At 34.5% G+C, this 19,332-nt stretch overlaps 1 protein-coding gene across 12 annotated transcripts in view; it reads right to left on the bottom strand.

The window, feature by feature from the left end:
• Window positions 1-19,332, bottom strand: part of MCTP1 (multiple C2 and transmembrane domain containing 1) — a 543,089-nt gene that overhangs the window by 202,037 nt on the left and 321,720 nt on the right. For 5 of the 12 annotated variants that reach the window (XM_057739125.1, XM_057739142.1, XM_057739150.1 and 2 more), the window contains exons 6-8: window positions 17,213-17,251; window positions 8,494-8,553; window positions 3,125-3,202 (exon numbers count right to left, since the gene is read on the bottom strand). The exons of 1 other annotated variant lie outside the window; for it this stretch is intronic. In XM_057739125.1, coding sequence (XP_057595108.1) covers window positions 3,125-3,202; window positions 8,494-8,553; window positions 17,213-17,251 — 177 coding nt within the window. The remainder of the gene's footprint in view (window positions 1-3,124; window positions 3,203-8,493; window positions 8,554-17,212; window positions 17,252-19,332) is intronic. 6 more of the 12 variants (XM_057739092.1, XM_057739133.1, XM_057739158.1 and 3 more) reach the window with 2 other exon arrangements.

Here is a 19,332-nt window from a genome sequence, read left to right as displayed (position 1 = left end):
TATCTATCTATCTATCTATCTATCTATCTATCTACCTATCTATCTAACTACTTCTGCGGCTGTTTTGAAACCACAACAGCACACTCTGGAGAATCAGGTTCTCCACTTTGGGTCCAAAACTTTTGTTAAGGAGTATGAGCGACAAAGAAAGAAATAAGGAAAACTAATTTTGGGGAAGTAAGAAGAAATAATTACCTTAGTGAAGACTAAGGAGTTAAAACTACCCATTTATACAGAGCTTTGGAATTTGAAAGTGCGTGTATATATACATTATATAATTTGGTCTCCACTAAAACCTTATGAAGTAGGAAGGAAAGTCCTGCTATTTCCATTTTACTGATGAGGAATTTGAAGCTCAGAGTGGTTGGACCAATAAATGATGGATATATGACTAGAACCCAGTATTTCTGACCTGTATTCCTGAGCTTCTTCCAACATTGGTCTTTAAGGCAGAGACTCTCCCCGATGCTTCCAAGTAATCATGATTTAAGTATAATGTTGCTAAAGGGTACTCTGCATTCAGGTGAGTTGATTATATTTGAAATGACATTGCAGTCTACATTTTCCTACACAGCTAATATTCTACTTCTCTGTCATATGTGCACGTGTATTCACACTTAGAATATTCCAGCTTGCAGATGGATATACTTAGACATTTTCTACACACTCTAGCAGCACAAGTCATACACTGCACTCATCAAATTACGGTTGGGTACAGCCTATGTTACACAGCAACTTTGGTTAGCAATGCTGAGTTAGGTTCTTGAACGGGCCCATGTCTGAAACCCTTACTTGGGGACTTCCCTGGTGGCACAGTGGATGGGACTCCACGCTCCCAATGCAGGGGGTCTTGGTTCGATTCCTGGTTGGAGAACTGGATCCCACATGCATGCTGCAACTGAGAGTTTGCATGCTGCAACTAGGGAGCCTGCCTGCTGCACCTGAGACCCAGCACAACCAAACAAATATTTAAAAAATTAAAAAAAAAAAAGACAGTTGTTTGCTTCCTCCTCCCATTTTTCACATGAGAACAAGAATTTTACTTTTAAAATGAGAAGAAATGCTTTCCATGGGATCCTTCATGCTTTCACAGAAATAGAATGAACTTAATGGAGGCTGTACCTAGTGCCACTAGGTGTTACCAAATGCTTTTCTATAACCTGGAGGAACATTCCCAAAACACTTGGGAAGCTAAAGGGGTGGAGGAGGGAGAATATTTCCTAACAAAAACAGGGCTAATGAATGCAGGGATTAAGGAGACCCGTGTATAAGGCTAAAAGGATAACAAAGGTTGGGTTCTAAAGACATACTAACTAAATATCATTTTTTAAAGTGATTTTTACCAATTTATTTTTGTTAGAATGGTACTTTTCTAAAAAGAGACTTCATAATTCAGCTGTGATTTGACTAACCGCATAGTTATGAAACAGATAAATATTCAGCCTGAGTGTGAAGAATAGGAAATTGAAATAAAATTATAAGGTAAAGGGGGAAGATATAAACTTAGGCTACCAATAGGAGAAAAGGCAAGGGCTTAGCATCAATGTCTACTTGCATCTTTCTAGCAATTTCTGACTATGCAACTTGGGCATGTTGCTCCCTCTCTGGGCCTCAGTTTTCTTATCTACAGTTTCCAGACTGTATACCAGGCCCCAGTGTTCTAAGAGCACTGCTCTGTGTACGTGTGAGGGGGGGTAGAAAAGGGGGTGTGTTGGGGGCCTGAATGGAAAAAAAGTATATTTCATAAACAAAGAAGATTTAATCCACTTAAGATAGTTATTACTTTTGTTTACTTTTTAAATCAAATTTTGGGGGAACTCACTGGGGAACAAGTGGAATTCCACAACAAAAATGAACTTTGAAAAGCACTAGCTTTAATTCTCCCCAAGGTAGCTTGAGTCACTTGCTGCTCTGGTTAAAGTTTTGTTCTTCTATACAGCAAAGTTCTCCACGTATGGTCCACAGAGCAATGGCATCAGTGTCACCCAGGAACTTGTCAGAAATTCGGATTCTTTAGCCCCATCCCAGACCAACGGAGTGACCAGCTCTGGGTGTGAGGCCCAGCGCTCTGGTTTAACCAGCTCTCCCTGGAGGGGGTTCTGATGCATGCTCAACTGCGAGAACACCCCCACCCCACAACCCCTGCTTTAAAAAGTCCTCAGGTGCATGTGCACTGGTCTTCTCCTATGTTCTAATAACTACTATTAATTACTATAATTGTAGACATCCTCCACTCTCTGGCATGGATACTATATATGCTAATTAAAGACCTTCTCTAGTCCTGCTTCTAAATTTACTGATTAGGAAAGCACATTGGTCTGGATATTTGCAGCACTTAAAGAGAGAAGTAGGAGGCTGTTGAAAAATTGTGGTTTCATTTATTATTTCCTTTGTTAATGATTTTTCTAATAGGATGTATCTAAATAACACATATTAACTGAATAATTGATAACCAGTCAACCAAAAGTTACTTATTGAGCACCTAAAGGGCAAGGAGTGTTAAATACATCCAAGAAATCCCTCAATAAAATGAACATATTACAGCTGGTACTTAGTCATCTAAGGTAATGTTTTCAACTATGTCCTTGTTGAATAAAAAGGAAAACCAACCCAGTTTCAAAGCAAAGAATCAACGCCATAAAAGAAGTATTCTTTTAAAGCAGTAATTCCCAAGTTTTAGTGGGCAATTTGTTGAGATTGCCAGGACTGACCCTCCTGGATGTGATTCAGTTCTTATGGGCAGAGATGCACATTTCTCCAACATGTGCCCTGTGTGATTTTCATGTACACTAAAGTTTGAGATCCACTCTCATAAGGAATATTAATCCAAGTTCAGATTTAATAAAGAATATCAAGTTACCATGTAACAAAATAAATTTCAAAGTCTGAGGTAATTAGTCAAAGACATGTATCTTTAGTAAGAGTTTAGAATTAGTGAGCTGGCATTTTAAAGAGAACGTTAGTTTATGTACATTATTCCTTGAAAACGAATTCAAGATTTCAATCTCTTTTCATATACATAAAAGACGTTAGGATAGGGAACGGTTTTCAGAAGAGTAAGTCCACCATGAGAGGTCACAGCTCATGCAAGCTCAGAAAAAATAAACAAACTGATTGAACTTACTTGTGCATTTTGGTAATAAGCACTCTGAAGCTCTGCTCTGCAGAAGCCCAGGACAGGAGAAGCAGTCCTGCCACACGTCTACATGGAAATGAATGATCAGCGCCGTTTGGGAAATCTTTGGGCAACTATCAACACCTCATGTCAATCAGAGTTTAGTATCACTCTTCAAAAAACATTATTTGAAAAAAATATGTATTGCTTCTCAAGTCACTGCCAGAAAATGTCTCCTAGCACAATGAAGACAAATGTGAATGCAACGATAGTTTCCAGACCTCATTTTCTTTAGTAACATAATGCTGCGGTAGTCAAGAAAATAAAGGACAGAGATTACATGGTGATGGATCCTGCTTGAGTGGTTTCAGGCTTTTGTTAGCAGGTGTAGCAGAGAAAAGAAACAGAACAAGAGAAATCATGGAAAGAATCATTTTCCCAAGTCTGCTGCTCCAAAATTTTTGGAGACTGTTTCCAATATCAAAAAAGTGATAAGGGTCCAAAAGAATAAATGTTGCACGGACAGGCAATAACTATCACCACGTTAACTGCATCCTACATGTGAGTCTTTTGTAACGTTTAAAGAGAGATTTCTAAAGTAACGGAGAAGTTTTGCCCCACGTAACATTTATCTTTGTTGCCTTTGCTACTAACAAAACAACCCAAAGTTCCCTTCCCCACTAAGACCCAGAGCAGCAAGAGATGGATAAAAAAGATATAGATGAACAAGAAATAATGGAAGGAAATTATCATGGTGGAGCTAAAAGTTTGTATTAAATGATCTCTAGAGCAGCTAGACAAAGTTTCCAAACAATAGTATTATGATCAGAGTCCTCAGCTTTACTAATATCAACAAGGAAGACTGAATTAGGCCAGTCTGAAAGATGGGTTAGATTGCACAAAGAAATAAACATGTATTGAGCAGCTATTCTGTGCTGGAGTTTTCATAATCCAGTGTTTTTCATGACAAGTATTTTTAAGGTAGAAAAACTGAGGCACAGAGAAGATAAATACCCTACTTAATGCCACATGGCTAGAGATTGGCAAGGCTGAGATTTGAATCTGGAATTGCTGATAACTAATTGATGATTTTCCCCCACTACCTCTCAGTTTTTGGACAGAGCTTTAAGAAGTTCAATCCAAAACATGCATTTAATTTGTATAGGATTTGTTGAAATACTTTGACTTATGTTTAGATGAAATATATCTTTGGGTATAGATTATTAGGAAAGGCTAATCAAGGACTTAAAGGAAGAAAAAGTTTTCAAGGAGTAATAACTAGCATATATTGTTAAGCAAAGCATATGAGAGTTAACTGTACTCCGTTAACAAATTACAGTCTCATTAAAAAGGTGGTGAAGTTGTAGAATCTTGCATGTAAATTAAGAACACTTCTATGTGAAAATTCTTGTTAATAAAGTTTACTAATTCCATTCCTTTAAAAAATGGATCATTAATAATAAATTCCTATTATTGTAGATCCTGATTAAAACAGAGAACAAACCCCAAAAAGTCTACCTAGACTTAACACGTGGCTAAAGGAGCACTCAGTCATACCAATCTTCTCCCTGTTGTGTGCAAATAATCCTTGGTTTTTGTTATCCTGATTTTTTTTTTTACCTGAGTACAACCTAATCCTTCCAAATGAGAGCTAGACACTATGAAACTGGAATGAAAGACATTGCTTGTGCCCTTAGAATGGTTGTGTGCGGAGGCAGCCCTTTCCTCTCTTCTCAGCACAGAGGTGCATGTGCTTTTATTTAATCAAATGATCCTCAAGACACTACAAAGAAGAGATAATGACAGCCTGGAATGACTGTTTGTGCTGCAAAGCTTGGAGCGTGGAGCAATTATTAGCTCAATCCCAGGCACAGGCGTGTTCTATCTTTCCCTTTTCCTGCTGAGTTTATTCCAGTGAATTGCACCTGGATGATGAAGTCTAACAAGTAGATTTGTTCTACAGTCCATCCATCCTCTCAAAGCAGAATTGCCTCTACAGAAAACCCTCCCAGTGCTTTGTCCAGCCTAGTCTGAAGTGTCTCATCTAATAATAAAGCTTCGATCTCTTTTTTTCTTAGAAGGTGATTCACTGGCACTATAATCCTTAGAGAAATTCTCCAGGTTTTTATCTGTAAACTTTCTTTCCTATTTCTATTGCTTCTTGATACAATTTTCATTGTCAGGAAGGTATTCATGTTTACTTCAGATGTTTTAACTACCCTCTTCAACCCTAACTGTGGCCAAAAAAAGCTCTTAAGCTTTTACTATATTTGCTCAAAATATTTACTAATAGAAAAGCATAAGTTGTAACCTTGTTGGTTTGCTGAAGTAATCTATAAGTTTCTACCAATGGTATGGTAAAGAAATAATGAATCCTGTGTTTGACTTAGACTTATTTTTCAAGACTTTAAATTAACAGTTAATTTTTTTCCTGAGGGTCTTACTTTCATACCTATTGATAGAAATAATACCTGAACTTTTCTGTGGTGTAGTCATACACAGCTGAGTCATTCAGAATGTAAGTACTTCCACACAGGATGACATTCTTATTTTACAAAGCCGATACCTCTTCTCCTTGGTGTGCAGGGTCTTCCTTTAAGCAGACTTTTGTTTGATGCTACCATAAGTAGTGCTCTGACATCACTCTGGATTGTTCTGTACTCTATGTACTCTTTTCCACTCATTTCGTATTATGATCCATTTCTCCATTTTTTAATATGAGGTATCTTGGCATAGCCCAGCCTTCTCCATTTAAACAATATTAAAATGTCTCTTTAATTCACTACAATGTTCTCATAAGATGGATTGTTCAATTAGCTCTCAGTCATCAGAATCTAAATGTCTAGTCAATGGAGATAACTGGGAAGAAACTTAAATGTACTAAATATTTGAAAGAACTGCACTGAATTACCATCCTTTAATGAGAAGTTGTCTTTAATGAAATTCTGACTTAGAGTAATCCAATTGGCTTCACATATTTTTATTACTTTCATGAGAAACATGGTAATTGCCATACCCACTGCTTAATGTTTTGTGTCCTAAGATACCACGTTTTGATAAATTATAAAGGTCATGCTTTTGGAAAAATTAGAATATCCCTTTATCACTTTAGTCTTTTCTTTCCATTATTCTGCTCTCAAGAAAATTATGATATAGCAAGTAGCAGTGACATTCATTGAGTAGCTCTCATCAGGATTTAGTTTTACTCAGCGTAACTCAGTTACAGTCTCCTGGACACATGTATTAATCCTTATAAATAAGCTGATAAAATTTTCTTTCAAATGACATTCTGTTTAACTCACAAAGCACATATACTCTCTTCATGTAAGATTTTATCTGAGCTATTCAGGTTTTCTGCATATCTGAAAATGTTATGGGAAACCTCTTTACATATATATCTCCTCTCGAAGTTCATCAGAATACAAACACTGCTTGGGCAAAGATCAATGAGGCTGGTTATCAGATGACCTTCAAATGTGAATATGAAAGCTCACACTCATGCTAAACAGACTTGGCCACTGATTTTCTGACTTTGTAAAATGTAACCCCAAACACAGCAACATCACAGCCCTGAAACACACCCATTCATTGGTGGCTAAAGAAGCTCTGGAGGAGAAGGGTCACATAATGCAAAAAGAATTTGAAAGGCTGTCAATGAAGATTAATTAAGGGGCAGCTCTATTTACATATCGCATCTCTATTCATCAACCCCAAAAGGAACTTTTCTGCTTTAAGTCTTCACCAAAACATTTATTTCTATGACATTCAGAAAGAGAAATATTGGTCTTGATCATACGATTTAGGTACACCAGGGCAATGGCATTACTTCTCTGGGCCTTAGTTTCCTCACTGATAAAATAAATGACCTCTAAAGGTTCTACTTTTATGACTCCATTTGTTTGTCACTCAATATATGCTCAGAAAAAAATATAATAGATCACTGTACTTCAGATACATAAAAGCTATCTTTTAAATTTGCATATTGGATATTCTAAAATAAGACAGTTTAAGAGATTGAGAAAGGTTAATAAAGAATATTTAAGGATAGATACAACTCAATGGGAAGTACTGATAAGTGGAAGACTAATTTGGAAGTAGAAAGTGAAAAAATGTTGAAAAAGTCATTTGAAAGGAAAACCAAATGACCATGCTGCACATTTGCTGCATACAGAACAAACACGACACAGAACACCCCTGAATTCTGCTTTCCTGGCATGTGAATTCAGCGTAATTGTGGGTCTTAAGGAAACAGAGAAAAAAATTTTCCCAAAGTCATTTAAGGTAATGGGACAATTCTAAAGCAGTCACTCTGTGTGTTCCTGGGTAATGCACGAACATACAAGAGCACATATTATTATTTTACCAACGATACAGAATAACATCAGTGAACGCAGCCATGAGTAGACCGAAAGGAAATGAAGAGGCTGTAGTAATTAAACTAAGCTTACACAAGATTGCAAAAAAAAATGTGTGTGTGGCGGATGCAGAAGATAAATAGATGTGGGTTTTACTTGCTCACTGGTCAAGTCAATGCATGACAATCTAGTACCTGCCAGTCTGCTTAAGGGACACCACAACAAATCTTAAAATTCTAAATTTTCAGTCATGAACAGTTTAAGAGCCAAGAAAAGAAAATGGCAAAATTCTACAAGTGTAGCATTTTCACTGCAATATCTATTGCTAGGTAATCATGTACCAAGTGTGAATTTTCAAAGAAAGAGGGAAACTCTTGAAGGCAAAGCAGTAAGTGCATTAGTAATAAATCGTGCCTCGCACAATGCAGAATTATAGCAGAGAAAAAGGATGACAGAGCTCATTATGGTTAAGTCATGAAAGCGTAAATAACACTAAATTGCAATGGCATTTAAAACAAATTCTCTGTGGAATTCTCATTTTTTTTTATTCAAATCAAAAACAGAGTTGCTGTTTTCTAATTCATAGGCTTCTTTTTCAAAGAAAGAACACTAATTGTCTAGTATGTATGTAGTAAAAATCACTGTAATAGAAGTAAAATTTTCCCAATAGATGGAATAGATTTTACAAGAAGGGAAAAAGAATCTTTATGGACCCTCTAGACAGTGCCCATATTCCTGAAAGATCTGTGGGCCTCTAGTTGTTAAGAATTTGGGATAAATTTGGGCCCACAAGGAACTGACTTCAAAGCAATACGTTAAATATATGAAGTTCTTAGTTTTTACAAATGAAGAATGAAAGAGACACCTAAATGACTTAGAATATGAGTTAATAAAAAAGGCAAATGAATACATCTCACTGAGAGCCTATTTTAAAAAGTGAATTTCTTAATTCATATTTAACTTTCAAAATTACTATTCAGAACCAAAAGTCAAGAATATTAATATAAAGGATTTAGACATTACCCTCCAAAAGAAAGACTTCACAGAGAAATAAGATCCAACCACTTCATTTTCTGAGAGTTCCTAAAAATAAACAAATATTTAGCTAAATTTTGAGGTGTTTTGAGAGTACTTGATTAGCTCAACAAGATTAAGACAAGTAAAAACCCTAAAATTATATATCCTAAAGACACTTTGGATGTTTATAAACTGTAAATTTTCTTCTTTTGAATAAATTAAAGTTTTTAATTTTAAAGTTTGTCTTATCCATATCTGATACAACGGTAGTAAAGTTTAGAAAGGATTATTTCTGTAATTTTAAAAGAATCTACTTACCTCTTTATGAGTTGTTGATTAATATATCTGAGTCTAACATTTTATTTTAGAAAGTAGAACTGTTTAAACATACTTTAAAATTCTGAAATAAACCAGATATATGTTTCTTTTAACAAAACAATTTAATACCACAGACTTTCAGAGCATTTTTAAAGAATGATAGCAGAAGTCTTATTTATAAACATGTACCTAGTCAAATTTGGCTTAATTCCTTACCAAAAACTTCCTAGTTTTATAACATTTAATATATATAATATAAATTCATTAACTGAAGCTCCCCCAAAGTAATTTTAAAAATAAACAAATGCTAAGAAAAGTGGCTATTTAGTTGGAAACAAAGCCACAGATTCATATCGGACATTTTATTACGTAATCCTCAGACTTTTATAAAGTGAAACCAATTTGACTTTAGGGAATCAAAAGCACAGTTACTCACTTTTAAAGAGAACATTTAAATTACATGTGCCCTTTAAACTTTAATGTTTTTCATCCTGTCTCTGGGTGTCAATTATGGTAAAATTATGGGAAGCTGATGACAGTTATGGGAAAGCATCAACCTTTGACACTGTGATGTAGAGGAATCAGTTTTTTTTTTTTTTTGAGGAATCAGTTTTGTAATTTATTTGATTATTCCACCATTTTGTGTTAGCAACTAAGATGGTAGTGGTCCAGCACCTCGACCTCGCATGATGCCTAATTAGGCATCGTAGGTGCTCAATAAATATTTGATTGACTGTTAGTCATTTGGAATTTTGTTTGCTTACGGATATATATTTCTTTCAAAGTGATCCTTCCAAAAATCATATCAGAAAATAATAATGAACTAAAGTACTTTAGGGTGTGCAGCAATTTGAATAATTTAAGTTTAGCTAGAATTACATCAGTGATCATCTATGCAATCTACCTGTGCTTTTCACATGAAATCGATCTCTCAATGAAACTAATTACATTCTCCTAAGTTACTTGTATATGGTTTGGTCAGGTGGCATACTAACGTCAGGGTCATCAGGAAGAAGTCTTGCGTTTAAGACACGGTTTTTACCATCACTACAGATTTATGATTCATTTACAGTTACAGCTATGGTTCTCATCTGCCACACAGCACTGTCATGTTAGTGTCTAAAAAAAAAAAAATCTTAAAAAATACATGTACATTTGGACATGAGGGCACAAACTTTAGATGGAATGACTGCAGTCTTTTTTGATGCTATGCTATTGTTTAACTCAAAAAAACCGCATTCTAGCTTTTGGAAAAGACACGTTTTCTTATTCTACTGCCAGTTCTCTTCTTACCTCGATTCCCAGTTCTCTTTTAATGAAGCAGTATGCTTAGCAAAATGTGGATACATTTTAAAGTATCATATTAAAGAAATTATTTCTCAAAGCTCCTTACACCATTTCCCCAGAGTCAATACAAATTATTTAGCTAACATTGAGCTTTTTCTTAATGGAAAATGTGTTCAGGTGACTTAAGTGAATGTGAAAGTCTTGGCTTTAGCCTTGACAGTTACAACTAAGACAACCATTTAGCATTTAAAAATATTGTTACTTCATTTAAAGTTTAGGTAGTCCAAGTAGTGAAATTGCACCAACTCCATACTCTCCTTTCTTCTTCAGATGAACATCGAGGGCAATGACCTACTTATGTGATTAGTATGCAAAGAGCAAAATGAGATTCATGAATTGGTGGGGGGGTGGAGTGGAGATTTTAATGATCAAGATTTAGAACTGGGGTTTCTCTGTTAAAATCTGAGAAACAAAACTACCAGTCACGTTTGGATCCACTGAAGTCCCCAGGCTGTGCTTTTCATGCCATGTTTAATTACTTCTGTCATTATTAACTAACAAAAATTTATATTTCATTTTACAACCTATGTTGTCATGTAAATTTAGGTCTTTATTTCAAATAAAACAAGTTAATTTTCCTATGGGCCATTTATAGCTCTGATGAATATAAAATTCACAGCAGACCAGCCAAGGCCTTCTTTTCACTAGCGTTTCTAATAATAACAATAACAGAAAACAATAATAATGAAACACCTGGAATTACGATAATGAGTTCTAAGCAAAAAGTGGTGATTTTAATATGGAGGGCAAGAAAAGCAGAATAAACTCTTCACGAATCGCAGGGAAGACTTGTATTAAATTTCAATTATAAATATTTAGTTACACTTCAGTCTCCATCAAGACAAGAGGTTGGTAAATGAGGGAAACTGCCATTTTAAAAGTGCTAAAATTATAAAGTAACAGCAAAAACAAACAGCAAAAACCAGAGGTATCAAGTTGATAAAGGAAAATAATTGAAGTTATTCTGAACGATGAATTGTTGAACTATTTCTGCTGAGGTTTTGAATTTATTAAAGTAGCAAGATCATTGGTAATTTTTTTTTAAACCTATTTTTTGCCTCAAAAAAAAAACCACACACTAAGAAAACTTCTCCTCAAAGATCAAAAATCCTACTTTGAACCTAAGAGTTAATAAGATTTTAAATTAAAAAATCTAGAAGATGTATTCTTTTTCTCAGAGAAATAAAACTAAAGGACAGCTCATTTTTTTCCCCTAACAAATGAATATGATGCTATTTTTGTCTTCTCCTCAAAATAAATGGTAGAAATCTTCAATGTCTGCCATCAGACAAACAAGGATACCTGCTAAACTTTTATTAAAAGTGGTATCTTTTATTTGCCTTAATACGTACAGGCCTTTAAACACACTGTGTGTCATTTTAATTCAGCAATTCTATGATATTCAAAACATTCACAATAGATTGGAAATTGTGAAGCCTGAGATTCCAATGTAAAAGTCCAGCCAAGTAGCAGTATTATTACATAGCATGTTTTTATAGGTGCATAACTTCCTTTTATCAATACCTCTTTGGGCATTTCAGAGGTAAAAAAATGAATAAATCCATAAGTGAATAACTTGCATAGACTTTCCTGGTCAGACTGCAATCTAGCCATCAAAGCTGTGGCTCTCGGATGCCTCCGTCAAGTTGACTAAGCCTATCCATATGGCACTGAAAACAGGGATGTGAAGTAAGCAGAACTGCCCACTGAAACACTATTCGCTTGTTTTCTTGGTTCCTCAAATAGATGTTCATATCATTTATACTCATTAAACCTAAATATAATCCCCCTGCAACTCCCACTGTCCTTTTAAATATGGTTGAAGGGAGAGAGACAACGTCAGCTCCCCAGAGGACCCACCTTGTAGCTGAAGCCTGGCCTTGCTTTGTCTTTTATTTTTTTTTTAGAAATTTTACCTTAAGTCTTTCATATGTGTGTGCATGTGTGTGTATGTTTGTATATATGTATATACAAATACATGCATATGTGTGTATATACTGTTGTCAACCAGGGCTTGTCAACCAGTCCTTACAAAATTATGATTTAATTTCATTGTAGACATTTAGGGGGCTTTAAAACCAACAAATCTCTTCCTGGTCACACTCAATTTAACATATATATATATATATATATATATACACACACACATATATATGTACACATTATACGTATCTACATATATATCTTTGAATTAAAAGGCCATGTAATGTGTGGCCTTTTAGCTTAGCTCCATCATCCTGGAGTCAAGTTATATTAGTTCCCTCCCTTTGATCAGCCCAGAAAGGGTCTTGGGAAACCATCAGCTCACGTGGTAGCACACATTAGCAATGTGAAGGCCAATCTATGACCCCACAATTAAACATCTTAAGCTAGTGTGCAGGCATCATGGAATCCATCCTCTGCTTGAGATTACATTTTGGTCTTTCACTTTGTGCCAACTCATCCAGATTCTCTCCCCAAAGGACCCACAACGTTTTAAAAATTCAACATGAGCGGTCAAATAAATGTAATGCCATTGTTACAGCAAATCCCTGTAGCTGTGAATTACAATACATAAAAATGTATGATACTTTATACCTATGGGAAAACACTGTCAAAACAGCAAAAAAAAAAACCCATCTCCATATAAAATTTAATTATGGCTCCATGTATTTGGAGGTGATAATCAAACATTTACTGGCATTATTACATCTCTATTTTAAATAAACTTACACATTTTAGGAGTATAATTAACTGAGGTAAATATACAGACCTTTATAATACAAATGCTCATGCTGCTTGCCCCTTGCTGACTGCTGCATTGTGGACTCTTAGAAGCCTTAATTATGAGGCTGACTTTATAGCATTTCCAAAGAACAGAAATTTGGGAGTACAGATAGTAGCACAGTAAGGACTTTTAAAAGAATTTTGCATTTCCTTCAAAAACATGTAAGCAACTAATTTTTTCAAAGACATGCACAATCATTTGAAATGAGACACCAAAGAAAAGCCATTTTGGTCATTCACAGCTGAGAAAGTCAATGACCAATAAGTTTTCATTTTTCGCCATTTTTTAAAGATCATCATCTATGTATGATCAGGATATGAAGGTCTTTGTAGAAAGGACATGATAATTGTTAAATAATGACTTTTCCCCCCACTATGTCTGACTGACTGTGTGAGACACTTAAAAATGTGTTAATCTGTTTCTCTACCATTTCTTAAATTAAAGCACTTAGAGGTTTTCACTGATGCATTTTTAATGTGTCATCCAAGGTGTCAGGTTTAACTACGCCCTGAAGACTTACAGGGTTGAGAGTGTTCTCTAGTTTAAATTAACAATATCCTTGCCAAAAGTCTTATTATAAATTGCCTCATTCAACCAGTGAATAAAGTGTTTTATAGTTCATTAAAATTATGCTAAGTGATTAAAATAAAATCTTTATAAAAAAGATATATTATTAAAAAAAACTAAGCCATCAAGTAACAGAAGATATGCTAATGAGACATCATCACACACTCATATTATTCAAAGGCTGAACTCTTCTTCAAACAATTTTAAACTGTTATTGTTGAGAATAGAAATTGCAGTGTGTATATCTTTATATTACCACAATGGTTATTTCTCATAGAATTAGTGATGTATTGAAAACACATAAGTTTGTTATCACATGACTCATAAACTCATTTTTCTATGTTAAAACACACACACACCCACACAATGTAGTATAAAATCATTTCTGCTTGTCATCTGATAGAGGCAATTATTTCATTATTTATTTTCCATTTTTTTGTTTGAGCCCACAAAATTTCTTCACAAAATTCATATACACCTTCTCTTCTGAGTTCATGAAACTTTCTCATTGAATAATTTAGCCTTAGAATAAATTACAAATGATAAGCTTCTTCTAAAGAATAAAATATTACAATAACTCAAAGCATCAGCATTTCTCTGTCAAAATGCATTTTATCACCTAAGCATAATACTTTGACCAGGATAATTATCCAGTTGCCCAAGTTTATGGAGCCATTGATCCCTTTCTTCTTAAAATAACATTTTTTTACAGCAGCTGAATGTGGGCAGAATTAGAAATGTGCACAATGGAAAGTGTGCTTGTGGAAAGCCAGAATGAGTGTTTTAAAGGATGCTATTGTCCCCCAAAGAGGAAATACTATGGAATTCACAATTATTTACTGGTTAACATACATTCAAATATAGCACGTATTTCATACATTCTTCCTTTTCAGGGGTAAGTTTAGGTGTATTTTTTTCCTACTCATTATTAGGTGGTAACACATTTACTCCAAATAATATCTAAGTTTGTCCTGAACAGCAATTACAAATTTTCTGTCCTCAAATTGGCTCTTCACCTCTCGTTTTCATAAGTAAATACAACCCCACATTCTGTGAGTGCCACAAATAGATTTCCATTGAAAGACTCTGCTATTGGCAAGACAATGAAAATGACAAGCAGATATTTAAGTGATGGCAAATTCCATGAGCTGATGAACTTGTATTCAGGTGAGATGTGAATATTAAAAAACTAATGATGTCAATCTAGCACTTCCCCCTCCATGGTTATATCACTTTTGAAAAGACAAGCAAACAAAGAAAAACTCGATACTGGAGAGATCTAACAACACTATATGACTATATTTAAGTCTTTGCCACAAAGTGTGTAATTCTCAGATCTCATCTTCACTATGGGTGTTCAAAGACAGACAGCATACTGTAGTCCTCTATAAAAAAAGCAGAACTCATTCCCATAAATCAAGATTCCAAAGAAGAAAATGACCTGTTTATATGAAAAATTCACCTTTGACTTGGAGCATAGTTATATCAAATGTAAAATACCCGTATTTAAGTGTCATGCAAATAAATGATATCCTTTTTCCAAAAATAAAAGAGGAAAAATCTTTACTCAAGAAAATTTAAGGGGAAGGCTGAAATCATTAGAAAAGGGATGCATTCCACAACACAGTAACATAGTGACACACGCAACTACACAGTACAGTCATTTATCTCTTAGTTTCTCGGGAAGCACAATTTACTTGAACATCATCCTCTCTCTTCAGTCCCTGGAGGAAAGAACTGGGGGAGCAGTCTCATTGTGTGTGAAGGATGGCAGACCAGGTGGTAATTGAAATTTCAAACTTTCCCTGGATTTTGAATTTAACACTCTGCTCTTGCAACACTACTATGGATGAAGATGGCACATGTTTTAGGAGACAGTGACAATCTGAATGAATTATCAGGTGTTCAGTGTGTTCTCACAGAAAAAAACAAATGACTTCCTACTCAGCATTCAATATCCCCATTAAATTTTATAAAACTGAAAATCCCTTAGGCTAAAAACCCAAAGGCCATATTACCACATACACTAAAAATAATCTGTGGAGTACCCAAATGAGTGCAGTTAGACACAGGGAATTCTGTATCATCAATGGCAAGCTAGAAAATGTACCAGTTTGAATGTACAATTGGATTATAATAATTAAAAACCCCAAGAAGTTTAGATATAAAAATAGTAAAGAAGAGACGTTTATTATTTATTTTTATTTTTTTGTAGATCAAAGGAAAAGACAAGGATTTATGTTGACTTAATGTATCCTTAAAATTAAAGTTAAATATAAACTAAATGAACTGTTTAAAGAAGAATCTTTATATTTGTTCTTTTATATTATAATAAGATAAATTATTCCCACTGACTAATACTAAAAACTATATAATATCCTGCTCTAGCATTACATCTTAACTACAACTGGAAGAGAGATATTGCTACATATTAATGGATTACAATGTTTTTACACAGATAAAGCATAATATAGACAATGAAGAGAGCCAAGTTACATGAATTTTAAACATACATACTTTTAATATGACTAATTCTGAAGTACAATTACAAAGAAAAAAGTGTCATACAAATATGAATAGTGCAAACACTTCTTTAAGATTTTTGAAATTTTATTTTAGCCAGTAGAAAATATAGTGAACACTAAGTCAGAAATATTCAGCAATTTTCCTTAATAAATGTTTTTCATTTTCTTAAAATGATAAAGGTGATTTTTAATCTGGACCTGACCTTTTTATAATCCAAATTATCTTTGGGTCATTAATTCCATAATAACTGGGAAGAAAGTTTTTACAGTAAGAAATACTTGTTAAAGCAATTAAGACATAACCATAAATAAAAAGTCATTTTGATATAAGTATTTTCTAAATTCACAGTGATGAAAGTGGCAAAATCAAAGAAAAATTTAAATAACAGCATGATTCAATCAGAATGGAAGAAAAAAGATTGTCATGTTCCAGGGTCTAAAAAAATGAGTCACTATTCAAAAGGAGTACCAACTGTTAAAAATAGAAATTTGAGCAAAAAAGACTTTTACAAATAAAATCCCTTTGATATATTCCAAGGAGTAGTCATACAAAAGTCAGTTTCATCTTGATATTTATTTGTGTCCAAGAGTGGTACCACCACTGAATGAATTAGAAGCTTAGTTTATGTCATATATTTTACGAGTTCTAAGAAGAGCAAGGGCTTGGTAAGTTACAGGAACCATAAACACCTCTCACTCCCAAGAGCCATTTATTTCTTGAAGTGAGAAGAGGCAATGATGGAAAATTGTTCTCATTATACACTCCAAAGATGTAGCAATAAAGGGATTTTTGTGATTAGAAAATCTTAGACTCAGTTTGCAGTAAACAAAGACAGTAAATTACACCTATCTTCCTTCTCTCTGGAGTTGTCCCTACCCTAGCACCATTATTTTATACCTGATTTGGAGCAAAGGCATTTTCTAGACCCTGTGGTACATAGAACAGAAACCAGATGCTGAGAATGATGCTAAGAAGTGACCAGAGATTAGCAAGAGGATGATTTGGATGTGACTGATCAGAGTGATTTCTATTTACTTAAAAAGCATCACATGGTTTGCTTAAAGTTTATGGGGGAAAAAAAAACAATTGAAGAGTGATGAAATCCTGAGGTATAGTTTGAAGAGATATGAGAGAGACTGGGAAAGCGGCTGATAGTTCTTCTCAACAAGAAAAGCTGAAAGATCACATGCTAAGCATTACCTTACTTGATCTTTTCCAACTCTTCCTCATTAGCATAGTCTGTGAACGAAATAAAGCATTTTCATTATCTTATCACTCAAGTACAGGACAGGGCAGCCAATTGGTTTCTGGAGGAAGCTTAACATTTAAACAGCAAACAGTTTCCAGCAACAATTATACAAAACAGAAATGGTTTTTCATGTACACGCAGCTAGAAGCACCTTTAACATTCAAGCAGTCTTTCTGGTGAGAGTTCATTTGCTTTATTCTTTTGTACAAAGAAATGGGACTGTATATTTTAAATAGAATGGAAAATTTGAAATATTGACAGGAAAAACACACACTGAGTCTCTGGATGAGCAATTGTTCCTTTTGGTGGTAGAGGCTGAGGATGTACCATGACTTTACCAGGTGTATAATAATTTTTCTCTTCAAATACATTCAAAGTCTGTTGCATTGGCGGCATCTTAGAATTGTCTCTGCTTCCAGTTTAATTACATCAGGGTTTACACATGCTTTCAACTAAGAAAAAGTGCTGCATATCGTGAGGGATATTAGTGGATCTTCCTGCTAAACGTTTAGTCATGACATATCTTTAAACTAGTTTTTTCGTATCATAGTAAGAGGTATTTATGACATCAAGTTTTAATTAAGGTTGACAGAATTTGTGATGAGTGCCCAAGATCACTGGTCTCTTGCACAAAGTAACTTATAAAAATCCAACAACTTTTAATTTCCTCTCCAGTTTAAAAAAAAAATTCTCAATGAACACTGAGGTATTAACTTCCTGACAATCTCTCTACCCTCTCTTAGCTTTATCATTACCTTTAAGGCAAATAAAATAGTGACTAGAGAATATCTGGAGCAAGGAATGCAGCTTATAGAAATGCTTGCCATACTTGTGTATCAAGGAAGTGCACTGGGGCCTTTAAGAACTCTATCTCCTTCAGCAAAATTCACTATAAAGCAAGACCATTTCAGAAACCACTCATAAATTACAAAAACACAAAAAAAGAAAGATTTTAATATAAGATTAAGTCACTTAGAAGGCAACCTTTGACCTAAGCCACGACAAAGGAATTATGTAGAGGTTCTAGAATGGGAAATAAGAAAAATCATAAAATTGTCAAAGATAAGGATACGTTCCTCTTTTCTGCAGATAGTGGTTTTATAGGTTATATTTTCTCTATATATACTCTGTGTTCAATATTGACCAAAATATGGAAGAGAAATAGATTTCCTAAGGTTACCATAGTTCCCTATTTTTTTTTTTCAAATGGAGTCAGGAACTGCAAAGTATTATTTCATTTTTTTTCTAAGTACTAATGTCCAATTTATTCTAAAGCAACAAAACCCACCATTGGGTTGTGGAGATGGACATTTAATAGATATTCATTGTTGATGTGAAATGAGTTGGATATTGTCATCACCACCATCACCACAACCACCACGACCTTCTCATCACCACTAAAAGGCAACTGGACACGAAATACTTTTGTGGTATGCCATGTTCAGAAAAACTGACCCATTAGGAGTCAGACAATAAATGTTCAACTTTCTCAGAAAGCAGAGTTTCAATGAACAAAGAATGATAATTCATTGTTTTGAGTCAAATCAGGTGAGAACAATTAACATTAGTAAATCAAGAAGTAAAATCTCTTAACTCATGGCCATTCATCATATCAACTAGTACCTAAGAATCTTACGAAGTTCCATTTTGTAAGAAATGCTACTACGAAAAGGGGCTAGGAACATGAGGAAGAGTTGAATCTCAGGGCAACACTATTCAATATTACACAGATTCACTACTGCTGGTCAAAGCCACATCCCCTGACTCACAACCACTGCAGGCGATTAACCTTCTATATGTAAAGCAAACTACAGGGTTGGTATTTTCCTGTCTCTCAAAATCAGGTTAACAAACAAGCTGCATGGTGTTATTTTTCAGATCGGGACACTGATACAAACAAAAGGTCAGTAATTGCCCTTAGTAAAAGTATGAAAAACTTGGCAGTTACAGGGACCAATTCATTATGTTCCTGATTCAGTTTCTAGGAAACTGGGTTTCTAGGGTTAAGGTAGACTCAGTAAAACTGGAAACAGTAGAAAAGTTTGTTAAAAAGTGAACTGAACAGACATAC

This window comes from Hippopotamus amphibius, chromosome 1 (genome assembly GCF_030028045.1).
Source record: "Hippopotamus amphibius kiboko isolate mHipAmp2 chromosome 1, mHipAmp2.hap2, whole genome shotgun sequence".
Classification (NCBI taxonomy): Eukaryota; Metazoa; Chordata; class Mammalia; order Artiodactyla; family Hippopotamidae; genus Hippopotamus; species Hippopotamus amphibius.
Note: the sequence above shows the minus strand (reverse complement) of the source record. Positions and strands in the feature narration are given on the sequence as shown.